This window comes from Otolemur garnettii, unplaced genomic scaffold (assembly GCF_000181295.1).
Source record: "Otolemur garnettii isolate 467f Iridium unplaced genomic scaffold, OtoGar3 scaffold00009, whole genome shotgun sequence".
NCBI lineage: Eukaryota > Metazoa > Chordata > Mammalia > Primates > Galagidae > Otolemur > Otolemur garnettii.
In genome coordinates, this window is record NW_003852404.1 from 6,395,534 (window position 1) to 6,409,846 (window position 14,313).

Sequence of the window (14,313 nt, forward strand, 5' to 3'; positions counted from 1 at the left end):
TCCATCCATCCATCCATCCATCCATCCATCCATCCTATTAACTCATCTATACATCTAAATATCCATCCATCCATCCATCCATCCATCCATCCATCTATCCTATTAATCCATTTATACATCTAAATATCCATCTATCCATACACCTACCCACAAACCTACCAACCTATACACTCACCCATTCATTCGTCTGCTCTGTCCATTTAATTTTTTACCATAGACCTAATCTTTGTTGGTCACCATGCAGGGCAATGTTGGGGATAAAAGGATGAATACCCGTAGTAGCTTCTATTTCTCATCTACTCACTCCATCGGTCGCCATGTGAGGACCTTTGTATGCATCGCCTTAGTTACTCTTCACGACAACCCAGAAAAGTGCTAATTAATTAATTATTAACCAAGCAATTATTAAGTAATATGTTAGGGATTGTTGTGAGCCCTGCAGCATGTGAACAAGGCAGATAAAGACCCAGCTCACATGCAGCTTAAATTCTGGCGGGGATCTAGACGAGAATTAGAAATACAGAATGTGCTTGCAGGGAAGGACACGTGCCGGGCAAGGAGACAAAACAAGAGAAGAGGCCGAAGGGGCCAGAGGAAGGGGTTGTTTTAGAGAAGAGTGTTCAAGGAAGGACTCTCTGAGTAGACGTGAGCAGAGGGCTGAAGGAAGGAAGATTAGAGTTTACAGGGAAAAGATTAGGTAGAAAGGAAAGCCGGTGCCAAGCCACGGAGATGGGCCTGAGCTTAGCGTCATTAGGGAACAAGGAGGCGGACCCTGAGGTTGAAGTGAATTGAGAGTAGGAAGAGTTTTAGACGATAAGCTGGGTAAGGAAGTGGGATTTGGTTTTAGATGTGCTAGCAGTCAGCGAACTGGCTTTTTTTTTTTTTTTAAATTCCTTCTTCATAGACTTCAAAATTATGATAAAATTTACACACAGGGAAATGGACTGTTCTCAAATGCACAATCTGACCAATTTTAAGAAATGTGAATGCCTGCGTAACCACCCTCCCAATCAAACTCAGGAACAATCCCACGCTCTGGAGGCCCCCCTCACGGCTCCCCCTCGGCAGTCTCCACTCTCCACAGGTAAACACTGTTCTGATTTCTATCAAGGGAGATTTGTTTTCTTGTTCTCGAATTTCACATAAATGCACTCATGCAGTAAGTATGCTTCCTTGCCTGGCTTCTTTCACTTGGCACAATGTTTCTGAGCCCCCTCCATGTGGGCGCGTGTATCTGAGTTCATTCATTTGTACTGATGAATGGGTTTCATTGTAGGAATATACCAAAAATTTGTCCATGTTTCTAATTATGGACATTTGGATATTTATAGGTTTGAAGGGGGAAGTCATTGTTGTTGTCATAGATAAAGCTGTTGTGAACATTCACGGCCAAGTCTTTGTGAACATATGTTTCCATCTCTTTGGGGTAAATACTTTGGAATCATAGAGTGGGAGTAGTTTTATCTTTGTATGAAACAACCAGTACTAGTAGTACCATTCCAAAGTAGTAATGCCATTGTAGAGCAGTACCTCAGCAATACACAAGGATTCTGATTGTTCTACATTCTGGCCCACATTTGGTATGGTCAATTTTAAATGTTGTACCCCTTTTTAGATGTTTATTGAATATTTGTATATCTTCTTTTTTAAAAAAAAATTGGGTCGTTTTTTCTTTTTTTGGATACAGAGAGGAAGGAACTCTTATCCACTGTTGGTGGGACTACAAATTAGTACAAGCTCTATGGAAAGTAGTATGGAGATACCTCAAGGAACTAAAAGTAGACCGACCATTTGATCCAGTAATTCCACTACTAGGTATCTACCCAAAGGAAGAAAAGTCATTTTATCTTAAAAGGTACATACACTTGAATGTTTATAGAAGCATGATTCACAAAGACGTGGAAACAACCCAACTGCCCATCGATGAATAAATGTATTAAGAAAATGTAATATACATATATCATGGAGTACTACTCAGCCAGAAAAAGTGATGATCTGGTATCTTTTATAAGATTTGGATGGAACGGGAGATGAATCTTCTAAGTAAAATCTTGCATGAAGGTGGCACCTGTGGCTCAAAGGAGTAGAGCGCAGGCCCCATATGCGAGAGGTGGCGGGTTCAAACCCAGCTCTGGCTGAAAACTGCAAAAATAAATAATAATAATTAAAAAAAAAATCTTGCATGAATGAGAAAACAAATGCCACATGTACTCATTACTAAATTGGAACCAAAGGATCAACCTATGTGCACACATGGAAGTAACACTCAACTAAAGTAAAGCAGGTGTGGGGGAGAGGGGTGGGTAAATTCACACCTAACAGGTACAATGCACACTATCTGGGGAAGAGCACGCTTATAACTTAGACTCAATCCATACAGAGTGAACTATGTAATCAAAACTGTATATCCTGGGAATACTTATTTATTTATTTATGGAAAGTGTCTTGGCCTGTCACCCATGCTGGAGTACAGTGGCATGGTAAGAACTTACTGCAGCCTAGAACTCCTGGGCTCAAGCCATTCTCTTGCCTCAGCCTCCCAAGTAGCTGGGAGTACAGGCACGAACCACAACACCTGGCAAAATGGGGTTGTCTTATATTTCTGATTTGTAGTGATACTTTTTATATCCTGGATAGAAATGCTTTGTCCGATATGTGTATTGAGAGTCTTTTCTTTCATTCTACAGTTTGCCTTTCATTCTTCTTAAAGATGTCTTCTTAAGAGCAGATTTGAATTTCAATTAAATCTAATTTTCCAATTTTTGATTTTTCATTTAGTGTTTTCTTGTGACTGCTTTAAGAAATCCTTGCTCCCCTAGGGTCACAGACATATTTTTTCTATGTTTTGTCCTAGAAGCTTCATGATGCTGGCTTTTACATTTGATTTTATGATTTCATTTTAAATGAATTTGTGTGTGTGCACACTGTAGGGGCCCAGGTTCAATTTTTCCTTATGCGTATTCAGCTGTTTCAGGGCCATTTGTTAAGAAGGCTTCTCTTTCCTCATTGAACAGCCTTGGGATCTTTGTCAAAAATCAATTGACTCTATGTATGTGGGTCTATTATCTGGACTCTAGTCTGTTCTATCAGACTATTTGTCTACTGCTGGAAGGTTTTGGGTAGGTGCGTGTGAATGTTGTGATCTAATTTATATTTTAAGTAGATCAATCAGGGTGGAAAATAGAAGAGGGTAAAAGTGGAAGGAGAAGGACCAGTTTGAAGGCTACTCTAATCATCCAGGCATGAATCAATGGTGTTTGGATTAGGTAGCCCGAGTGGAAACCATGACAGGTGGCAGATTTGGAAGATGCTCTGAGGCTGAGCTACTAGGAATGGAAGATGGGTTGGATATGGACTATGAGAAAAGAGTGGGAAGAGTGTATGGCTCCAAGGTTGCTGGTCTAATCAAAGGGAAGAATAGGGTGGTGCCTGTGGCTCAAGGAGTTGGGCGCCAGCTCCATATGCTGGAGGTGGCGTGTTCAAACCCAGCCCCAGCCAAAAACTGCATTAAAAAAAAAGGGAAGAATGTAGTTGCCATCTACTGACATGGGTTCCATGATAACCAGGCCACCTGTGTCCAGATCACAAGAAAGGCACAAACCCAACAGGACAGAAATTCAGAAGAGGCACATTTAGCTGGAAGGATTAGGAAAGAGTCAGGGAAGGTTTCCTGAAGGGGTTGGGATTTGAGCTGGGAAAAGCATCCCTGTAAAGGCTCCTTACAGGGAGTCATGCCCTGACCCTCACTGGCCTGAACTTCAATGTCCTTATCAGATGATAAGAGTCTGTTCCCAGAGGTCATGTCATCCATCCTACTATCTTACCCAAAGTACAGGGGACCCTGATTGGCAAAGGGCGTATATTCGCAACCTCTGGGCTCACAGAACTCTCCCCGGTCATACCTACTGACTCATTGTGTCCTCACTACAGCCCAGTGCAGTGAGCTGTAGAGCACATCAGTGAAGAACACAGAATCTGAGCCCAGACAGAGTACTTTATCTATAAGATGGAAATAACAATAGTATGTCTCATTGGTCTCATAGGATTGTTTCATGATGTCATTGAGATCTGGTAGGGAAAATATCTTGTAGAAAATGTGGCTCCGAACATGTGCTCAATCCGTGTACGCAGTTACATTATTCTCCCCATTTAGCTAGGCAAAAACTATCTCAGGTCTCACTAACTGACATTTGGGGAAGGACAGCCAGCTGGCCCAGGGATCTCTTTACTCACCCACTGGGATTGGCCTCTTTACTTTGGTGGACCTTCTGTGTTCCCAAGTCCCCACATCCCCGAAGTGCACAGGCAGTGGGCCCTTCTTTCCCTTGCTCTGATGATGAGTTAAGGGTGTCTAAAGAGATGGCTCCAGTTAAAGGAGATTCTGGGATCAGAGACAGGGCAGGCAAGTGCTTTAGTGTGGCTTGGGGTAGAGGTTATGGGGGGTAAAATAGGCCACCAGCTGCATGCCCCCTCATCATTAGGAGTTATGAGCTATGAGCTCAACATTCACCAGCTGATTTGAAGTCCTTGTCTGGTCCTTCGTCTTTCTCATCCTCAGTGGGGTGAGACAGGGGAGCCATCCCCCTGGAAGCCTGCACTTCCACAAGGGAGGCAGCATGTGGCTTTCATGGGAAAAGCAGCCAGATGAAGGGTAGAGGTTGCCCTCCCTGGGCAGGAAGGAACAAGGAGGTTTGGATGGTCCAGAGACAGGAGTGAAAGGTTGGCAAGGAGGGTGGGTTCAGAGAGAAGTCTGAGCAGGCTCTGGGTTGAGAAGCCTCCACATCTTGCCCAGTATCTGGCTTTAGGGGGTGCTTGAGATGTCTCTATGGAATGACTGCAGGGGTGGGCACCCAGGACAGAGGAATGCCATGAGGAGGCCCAGTGAGAGTCAAGAGCAGACTCTGGTGTCACACTGCATGCCTTTGAATCCTTTGCCACTGACCTTAAGCCACTTACTCAACCTCCCTGGGCCTCAGTTTCTTCATCTGTGATATGGATATTGATAGTGCCCACCTCACTGGGTTCTCATGAGGACTCACAAGTGGATACAAGAAAAGCAATAGCCTGTGGTATACAGGAGGTGTTCAGTAAATCTTAGACCTTATTATCATGGGTGAGTGGCCTGTGGGAATCAAAGGGCTATTTTAATGAGTGTTCAGGGAGGAACTAGCCCCACAGGCAGCTAAGGCACTGGGTTCTGGGGAAGGTGAGTTCAGTGACTGGCATTATGGGGAGAGAGAAGGTCCCAAGAAACTTGGCTTAAAATCCTGGCTCTGCTACATGTAAGTTAGTGATTCAGGGCAAGGGACTCCACCACCCCGAGCCTCACTTTGCTCTTCTGTAAAATGGGACTATGTGGTAAACGTGTACTTATGAGGATTGAGTGAGATAATCCTTGCAAATGCTACTGGCATGTAGTAGGTACTACTTTCCCTTTGTCTTTGGTGTTGGGGGGCTTGCATTTCCTGGTGGTCTAGCTAAAGATAGAGAAGCCCTCTGGGACCCTGACATGGGCTGCAGACCCAGCTTGTGTCACTGCTCTCATCCCCTGGTCATGAACAACTTGGGTCAGGAGCTGTAGGTGGTTCCCTGCAGCCCCTGACCACTGCAGGAATCTCAGAAGAGAAGCTCAGGCACTTCTAGGCTCAGGGAAGAGCCTTGGAGGGCTGCAGATTGAGATGCAAAGGAATGCAGGCAGAAGACAGCAGGGCAGATCGTCATGTCCACCTCCTCCCTCATCCACATAGTTGATAAAAACAACTAGCTTCCCATGTCTTACGTATTTCTGAAGAGATTTTCACATCACCCCTTTCCCTGCCCTGAATCACCCAGGAGAAGTACATAGGAGAGGGTGGCAGTCCTTAGGGAACCACTATGAGAGTGCCCCGAGTTGGTGCTCTGTTGGAGGAGGAAGGAGTCAGACAGGGGTTGGGTTCTCAGGCTGAGTTGGCCCTGGACATCTGGTTTCCTGCTTGACCATCTCTCACTATCCACAAATGACAGGGTTTTCATCGTTCATAAAGTTAGGTCAGGGTGACATCCTCTCATGTCTTATGTGTTCCTGACCCAGACCTGGCAGAGCTTCCTATAACCTTCAGTATTCCTGAGGCTGAGCCTACCACCTCCCAGGTTCATGCCCCTTACCTAGCAATGATCCCCTGATCCCTTGGTCTCTTATTCTACCCAGAAAACCTTCTTGTCACCTTCCATATTCCCTGCTGTGATCTAGGAAACCTTCCCTGGCCTTGTTATAACCTCCTGTGTTCCTCTCCTTGACCCAACTAACTTCCCCCAACTTCTCTTGTTTCTGACAGTAACTCAAAAAACCTTGGCCTGTCTGGGACATTTTTGTTGTTGACTCAACAACAACCCTCCCTTAAGAAACCCGACTGGTGTGTTCTGCATGTATAGGGCAAACCTCCCTATGTGTTCAAATTCCTGGTTCCATTTTCAACCTGGAAGACCTCCTCTGTTTCTAACTCTGATTCAGTAAATATGACAATATGACTTTCCATATTCTATATACTAACTCTGCAAACTCTCCTGACCGTCTGTGTTCCTGACCCTACTCAGCAACACCCCTGACCTCCAGGAACTTCCCATATCCTCTGATCCAACTCAGCAAACCTCTTTAAGAAGCCTGGCTCCATCTCTGTGTTGAACCTCCAGTTCACTACACCTCTGTGACTCCAAGGCTCCCGACACCCAGGCCTGCAGGGGCTCTGCTGAAGGGCCCCACTGTGCCTTACCCAGCGTGACCTCTGCCTGCATGGGCATCGACAGCGCCGGGTGCTTGACCTCACAGCTGAAGAGGGCCTCGTTGTCGATCTGCGGGTTGAGGGTCCAGGTGAGGAGGGCGCGCACCTCCACGGTGCCATCACTGCCTGGGGTGCGGCTGTGGCGCAGGAAGTAGATGGGCTCGGCACTGTGGACCCAGCGGGGGAACTCGCGGCTCACAACCGTCTCTGGGATGTTCTCTGTGGTTGGCTGGAGGAGTACACTGGGATCTGGGGTCAGGCTGCGGGAGGGGCGCTCCGTGTAGGGTCGCCCACCCCGGTTTTCAGCGTCCAGGAGGGAAAGTGACTTCTGCATCTTTGTGTCGTCCAGGTCACGGTGCAGGAGGCTGCGGAAGGGCCTGCTGTCCTGGAGGGGGCCAGAGCTCGCAGCCGGGGGCTCTGAGAGGGGCACCGCATCGATGGGTTCTCCATCCCGTTTGAAGTAAACCTGAAATTGCAAAGAGGGTGTGGGAAAGGTCTTGTGCAAATGACCTTGACTTTCCAACAGGGTCCCTAACGAACTGGCCACAGGACACTAGTTCTTCCCTTCCTAGTCGTCTTCTCAGTGGACCTCCCCACCCCATTCCTTTCCCTACAGCATCCCCAAAACTGTGAGCCAGCATGGTACAGTGGGAACGCACATATAGTCCCACGGCAGAGGCTTAGCTCAACCCCATCATTTAACAACCAGTGAGACTTTTTAAGCCTCACTTCCCTCACTTGTACAAAGGAATAAGAACACCTGCTTCATAGAAACAGGGGTGTTGGACTCTGCCATGGTCGTGCCACTCAGGCTCCGGAGGCGGGGGTCCACTTGTAGGACATGTGGATGAGAGAGAAACAGATTATAGATGGGCAGCAGGGAGGAAGTGGGATGTCCAGAGAGGATGAATGAAGGTGTGTGTGTGTATTTGGCACACACAGGTGTGCATGTGGGAGGGGGCTGGGTGCCAGAATGAGGCGAAAGCTAATGTCTCCTTGCTTTCTCTGTTAATGAGGAATTCAAGTTTTCAGAGGCGGCATTTAATTTAATTTGCTGCCTTTTTATTTTGGTACATGCGCCCAGAGGCCTGTGGGGATTGGGTGTATTTTTTTAATAAATCAGATAGATACATCGATAGGAGATGAAGGGAAGAGCAGGAAGCAGCTTTGGGGGATGCAGGGGTTGGGGGTGGAAGAAAGCGGTAGGGAGGAGAGGCTGTGGGCGGGTGTAGGGGCGAGGGAGGTGGGGAGGACGGGGGGGGGGTGCAATGAAATGCAGGCTGCAGAGGCATTGCCAGGGTTTATAACGCCGGTAAAGAATCTCTCATGCACTTAATGGCCTGCTTTGGTTTTTTTTTTTTATCCTCTCTTTCCTTTTTTTTGAAAAGTGCTTTAAAAGCAGATTTGTAATTTATAACAAAGAATTTCTTTAAAGTTCCAATGTCTCAGGCAAACATAAGATGCTTGGGATTTGGGGAGAGGAGGATCTTTTTACACAAACACATGAAATATATACGTGTATACGTTTCTGAATATTTTGTTGACATGTCTCAAATGGCAGCACAGGCGAGCAGGATGGGTAAGAGCGTGTCTTTCTGCAGCCTTGAGGCAGTGAAAAGCCTTCCTTTCCTCTAGCAAATGAGTTTATCTCTGGGGAGAAAAGACCCACTTCCCTGATTTTAGATAGACTGGGCCTCTTTATGAGATTGAAAAGGGAAAATTTGAGGCCATGTCCTGCTTTCAATAATTGGTGGCTTTGAAGCCACTTTTTCCATGTGTTTCCTAAGGACGGTGACTTGCCTTGTGTACCTGCCCACTGCCCACCTATGCAGCTATGCACCTGAGACCCCCGGGCAGCTGGCTCTCTCTGGCCCCAGGTCTTGAGGCAGGACTGCCCTATTTTCCCAAGGTTGCCCCAGGGGCTCAGGGCTGTGAGACAGTCAGATCTGGAACAAAGAGAACACTTTGCCTGCCATCTTTTTTTTGGCTGGGGCCGGGTTTTGAACCCACTACCACTGATATATGGGGCCGGTGCCCTATTCCATGAGCCACAGGCGCCGCCCCATTTTGCCTACCATCTTGAACTATAACCTCACATACCCAATGCTCTAGCTCCACCCGCTTGCTAAATCCTAGTAATGTATGAAATTCATAGGGTCAAAACTAAAGTGTTACAAAATGTCAAAACTGAACGGGTCCTCAGGAGTCTGTGGCCCATAGCTTCCCAGAATGCGTTCCAGAGGTGCTTCAGGAATCAGTAAGAGTGTCCCCTTAACTTTTAAATACTGTATACGTGAGGCTGCTGTGTGTCTCATTTAGACTAAAAGGCCCCCGTTGCTTCTAAAATAGCTGAACAACTCAAATGTTGTCAACTCCTCAGCCCCCTTATGGAAACTGAGAAGCAGAGGTGGGGGAGGCCTGTCTGTTCAGGGTCACTCGGTGGACATGGCAAGGCCAGGACTAAAACTCAGCTCTCCAGACACTCAGGAAGAGCTCTCACGCCCTGCCCCAGCCCTCTAGGCAACCATGAAGTAGATGTGCAGATCTCAAGGAACCTTAGGTGGAGTCTCATACGCAGTTACCTGAAAAAGGAATTCCTTCTCTTTCCTTCCTCCCTTCCTTTCTTCCCTCCCTGCCTCCCTTTCATCCTTTCTGTAGGTGGCTTCCTCCAGACAGTGGGAAGAAGAGTGAACTTGGAGCTTGAGTCCAAGGACTTGAGTCCTAGCGATAGGGAACATCATGGTGATTCCAGACAAGTCCCTTTCCTGGCTGGGCCCCTCTCTTTTGTCTGCCTCTTGCTCAATAACTGGGGTGGGGTGTACTGGGGGCAGGGTCCCCTGAAGGCCATCCCTGCTGTGAAGTTCTAGGATTCCATGTTCAGAAGAAGTGAGGGCTCTTGGCATGGGGACACTGGGAGTAAGAGGGGCACAGGGATGCCAGGATGGGTCAGATGAGTGAATACAGATGGGGTCACGGTCAGTATCAGCAGACCAGACCCTCTCTGCGCACAGTGGTGACACTTGCAGCTGGACAAGTCCCAAGCAGATGGTCCAGCAGATGGGGAGGAGCCGGGGCCACTCCAGGGATACTCACGATGGGCGCCGGCTTCCCTCCAGACACGATGCAGACCAGTGTGAAGTTCTGGGCTTGGTAGCGGCTGAAGGGGGCTGGTGTGTCAGCAGCCACCACTTCGATGGATGTGGGAGGAGCTGCCCAAAGGGAAGCACAGGTAAACAAAGGCTTAACTGGAAAATTCCGGATGAATCCACTAATTACCTGAGATGGGCCAGGTCCCACACTAGGTGCTGGGGGCAGGAAAGGGCGAATGTTGCCCAACCCCAGGGGCGCCCTTGTCATGTCTACAGTGAGGACAATGGCCTATGCTGGGTGTACAGACAAGGGTTTAAAGCCTAGTAGGGAGACACACAGAAATCAGCGTTAAGTGCATCAGATACCAGGAGGTTTCAGTGTGTCAAGGGGACTCTGCCCCAGCCTAGGAGCTCTAGGAAGACGTTGGTGAAGAAGTAGGAACAACAGTAGGCAAAATACAGCATGGCGGGTGGAAGGAACAGCACGTGCAAAGGTCTGGTGGTACGTTGATCAGGGCTGGGGGCAGGCCAGAGAGAGTGTGGTGCCCCATGGGGCTGGGCAGATGGGCAGGGCACAGAGCATGTGGCATGTCGACAGGGAGTTATGACTCTCCGTGGGATGCTGCAGCCAGTTCCGACCAGTGGAGCCGACTGTGACATTTTCAGGAATTTCGTGAACCAGCTGTTAAACTGTTGCTAACTTCAAACAGGTCATGAAAATTAGCAACTGCTACAAATCAGGACTTTTTTTTTCCCCCGCTCCCATTCTCTGTCCCAACCCCCAGAGAACTGGCTTACAACCACACCACAGGTTCTGAGTTTTTCTTCTTATCCTGAGAACAACGGGGAGCCATCGAAGATTTTAAGCAAGAGCAGTGACATGACCCAATTTGTATTTGGAAGAGACTGAAAACCGAGTGTGAATTTAGACTAGAGAGGATGGTAGCTCGGACGTGGGTGGGGTTGGCGGAAAGCCAGATGTGCAGAGAGAGGGGTCCTCCCTCCCTTTCTTTCCTGAAATTGACCTATTTCAGTTTGCCATCTGTCCCATGCTCACCTCTCTTCTAGTCTGGCAAAGCCCGTGCTCCCCAGCCATAAAGCACACTTGGGTCCAAACCCCAGCAAGGCCCATCTACTTGCACAAATTACCAAAGCTGTGAGCCTCAGTTCTCCAGCTTGTTAAATGGGAATAACACATGGCAGGCCTATTTACAGGATGAAACCAGCTAATGGATATCAAAGGGTTTAGCATATGGTAGGAATTCAGTATTGTTATGATTTCTGCGTTATTTCCCCAACCTCCTCATACTCAGCAGGACAGAAGCCAGAATCTTAGAACTGTGCTTGGGAGAGGCTGTCAATTCTGGCTTACCTGGCCTTGGGCCACGGTTGAACCAGGAAGCAGAGAAAATAAAGAGGTGTGGGCCTTTCACTCCAGTTAAGTTTAATTAAATTCAACAAACATTTCCTGACACCTACTAGGTGCCAGGCACGGTGCCAGGTGCTCACGGTAGGTGCCCAGTGATGAAACAGAGAAAAGTGTTGAGAAGCTCACTGTCGGGTGGGGGCGACAGACACACAGGCAACTCTATTTTAAGGCCTAATGAAACGAAGCCAGGTATGAGTCATTCATTCATTCAGGCAGCCGCCACATGCTGTCGGCAAGAGAAACAGAACAAACAGGAAACAATGGGAGAACAATAGGTGGAGAATTGTAATTAAGCGAAAGAGCGCATAAAACAGATGGCTAGTGGGGTAAGATTTCCGAGAAGGGAAAAATACACCAGAACACTTCGATTACCTAGAAGTTGCAGATTCTGCAATCTAACTTTTCCAGAACTCTAACTGAAAACCTGGATTCCAGACAGGAACCAACAAGGGCTAACACTTATCCATCAGGAGCTATGCTAAGCTTTCAGAGAGCGTTTTCTTTTATGCTTCATAAAAGAAAGGTCTAGGAGGTGGGGTCATTCATTCCCATTTGACAGATGGAGAAACTGACAAGTTAACACCGCTTGCGTGGGTTCACGTAGACAGTATGAAGTAGAGCTGGGGATTGGGACCTAGAATGAGCCCAGACTCTGACAGGAAGCTGTGCCACCTCACCCTTCTGGGTCTTTAGACCTAAGTATACTTTAGACCTAAGTATGCATTTCATGTACTTCAGCCCCAGGGAACATTGACTCACCTGGTGCATCTCGACTTACATGGATGCTTGGTAATTCAGTTCCGTTGGGAACTGACGCGTAATTGTGGTGATGCTTATAAATTGTCTGCAATGCAGGTCCCGTGATTTTTAATTAATATTACTTGTATCGCTTCTAATAAGGGAGGGGATAGGAGACAAGGTTTACAAGTGCGGGTTCTAGATAAGACTGTCCATGGTTTAAATACCAGCTGTACCATTCGCTGGTTGCAGTTAATTGGACAAGTTCTTACCCTCGCTAAGCCTCAGTTTCCTTATCACCAGAATGAAATTACAAGGCGGTGCCTGCAAAGTGCTTTGAAAGTGCTCCCCATACATATCAGCTATCCTTCTCAACAGCGTGATTTACTAACTAACACCTTTATTTGTCCTTGCTAAGGACTGGGAGAATGAAACATAGTCTTGGCCTCTGAGGCATTCGCAGTGAGGAGACCCCCAAAATGCCCTAACTTTGCGCTGTTCCACAGCCGCTCATCCCACGCCGCTAGTGAACCCCTGACATGTGGCTTGTTCAAGTTCACATGCAGGAGAAGCGTAAAACGCACACCCGATTTTGAAGACCTAATTTTTAAAAAAGAACGTTAAGAGAGGCCATTGATATTTTTATGTTGATTACATATTGACACGATAATATCTTGGGTATGTTTGGTTTATTATATACAACATTAAAATTGATTTCACGTTATTTATTTTGCAGTTTGGGGCCAGGGCTGGGTTTGAACCCACCACCTCTGGTATATGGGGCCAGCCACCTACTCCTTTAAGCCACAGGAGCCGCCCTTGATTTCACCTTTTTATCTCGATGTGGTTATCAGAAAACTTACAAGTACATGGTAGGTAGTTGTGGTTTGCATTGTACTTCTACTGGGCAGCCGTGGCCTGGATTTTCCATTTTATAAGTAAGTAAACTGAGGGCACAGAGAGGGACAGACTGGCCTGCCATCACGCCATAAGTCAGGGGTCCAACCATATGTCATAAGACTGGTGCTCAACTTGCCAAATCCTGACATGAGTTCTTTGCACAGTATTGTGTGCTCCCCGCCAATGCTCGCATGCGTGCACTCACACACACGCGCACACACGCACACTCATTCTGGAGATCTGCTCCCGAGGCACGCGCACCACCCACACAGACGCTGCTTGGGAGCTGTGTTCCCATCCCTCGTTATATTTCTGAGCAGGTGTTAGCAATGTGTACAGTTAATCAAGCTCATAAGACAATAACAGATTTCAGTCAGATGGACGATGACACAGAGGAGCTGCTAATAACAGTGTGGACAGCCCAGGCTTCCCACACTCCCCCGTCAACATATTCCCCAGTCACTGTGTCCCAGGAAAATGTCACTGTGCATCTCGCCTCCTGTCTCCTGGGGGAGGGTCTGATGCAGGCAGACAGGGAGCTGTCTACATCAGGGAGCCCGGGCTGTGTAAGGCTGCTTCACCCCGCACATCACTGCTGTGTTCTTCTTCTTGCTCTTCTCTTTCCCTCCCCTTGACTAAGTACAACAGTCCTTCCTATACTGCCAAGAGCAGCTTCTTAGACTCATGATCAGTCTTCCTTCACCATTAGTCTTCCCCGCCTATATCCCTATCTTTACCTCTCTTTTCACCCACACCCCCATCTCACTCCAACATCTACCCTATCCACACTGCCATCCTCCTGCTGATCCCCATTCTCATCCCAAACCCTGTCCCCACCCTTATCCTCATCCTCAGTTTCATCCCTACCCCCATCTCCATCCTGATCTCAATCCTCATCCCACCCCCACCCTCATCTCCATTCCCATCCACATCCCCATCCCTATCCTCATCCCTATGCCCATCATCATCCTCTCAGTCCCATCCTCATCCACATCTCCACCCCTTCCCTACCTTTATCCCCATACTCATCCCCTCAGTCATCCCTATCCCCATCTTCATCCTCATTCCTATATCCATCTTCATCTGCAGCTCTATGCCTGCCCTCATCCCCATTCTCATCCACATCCCTGTCCCCATCCTCATCCCCATTCTTATCTGTATCTCTACCCCATCCCTATGCCCATCCTCATCCCAATCCTCATCCCTATCTCCATTCTCATCTCTACCCTCATCCCATAAACATCCTCATACCTATTCTCATCCCTATTCCCATCCCCATCTCCATCCTCATACCCATCCTCATTCCCATTCCCATCTCCATCTCCATCCTCATTCCTATCCTCATCCCCATTCCCATCCCCATCTCTATCCTCATCCCTATTCCCATCCCCATCTCCAT

The 14,313-nt window shown here is 47.7% G+C and overlaps 1 protein-coding gene across 1 annotated transcript in view; it reads right to left on the reverse strand.

Annotated features, from left to right (window-relative positions):
* Positions 1-14,313, reverse strand: part of IGSF21 (immunoglobin superfamily member 21) — a 242,056-nt gene that overhangs the window by 5,866 nt on the left and 221,877 nt on the right. Inside the window, exons 5-6 of the mRNA XM_003783853.1 lie at positions 9,852-9,967; positions 6,750-7,224 (exon numbers count right to left, since the gene is read on the reverse strand). Coding sequence (XP_003783901.1) covers positions 6,750-7,224; positions 9,852-9,967 — 591 coding nt within the window. The remainder of the gene's footprint in view (positions 1-6,749; positions 7,225-9,851; positions 9,968-14,313) is intronic.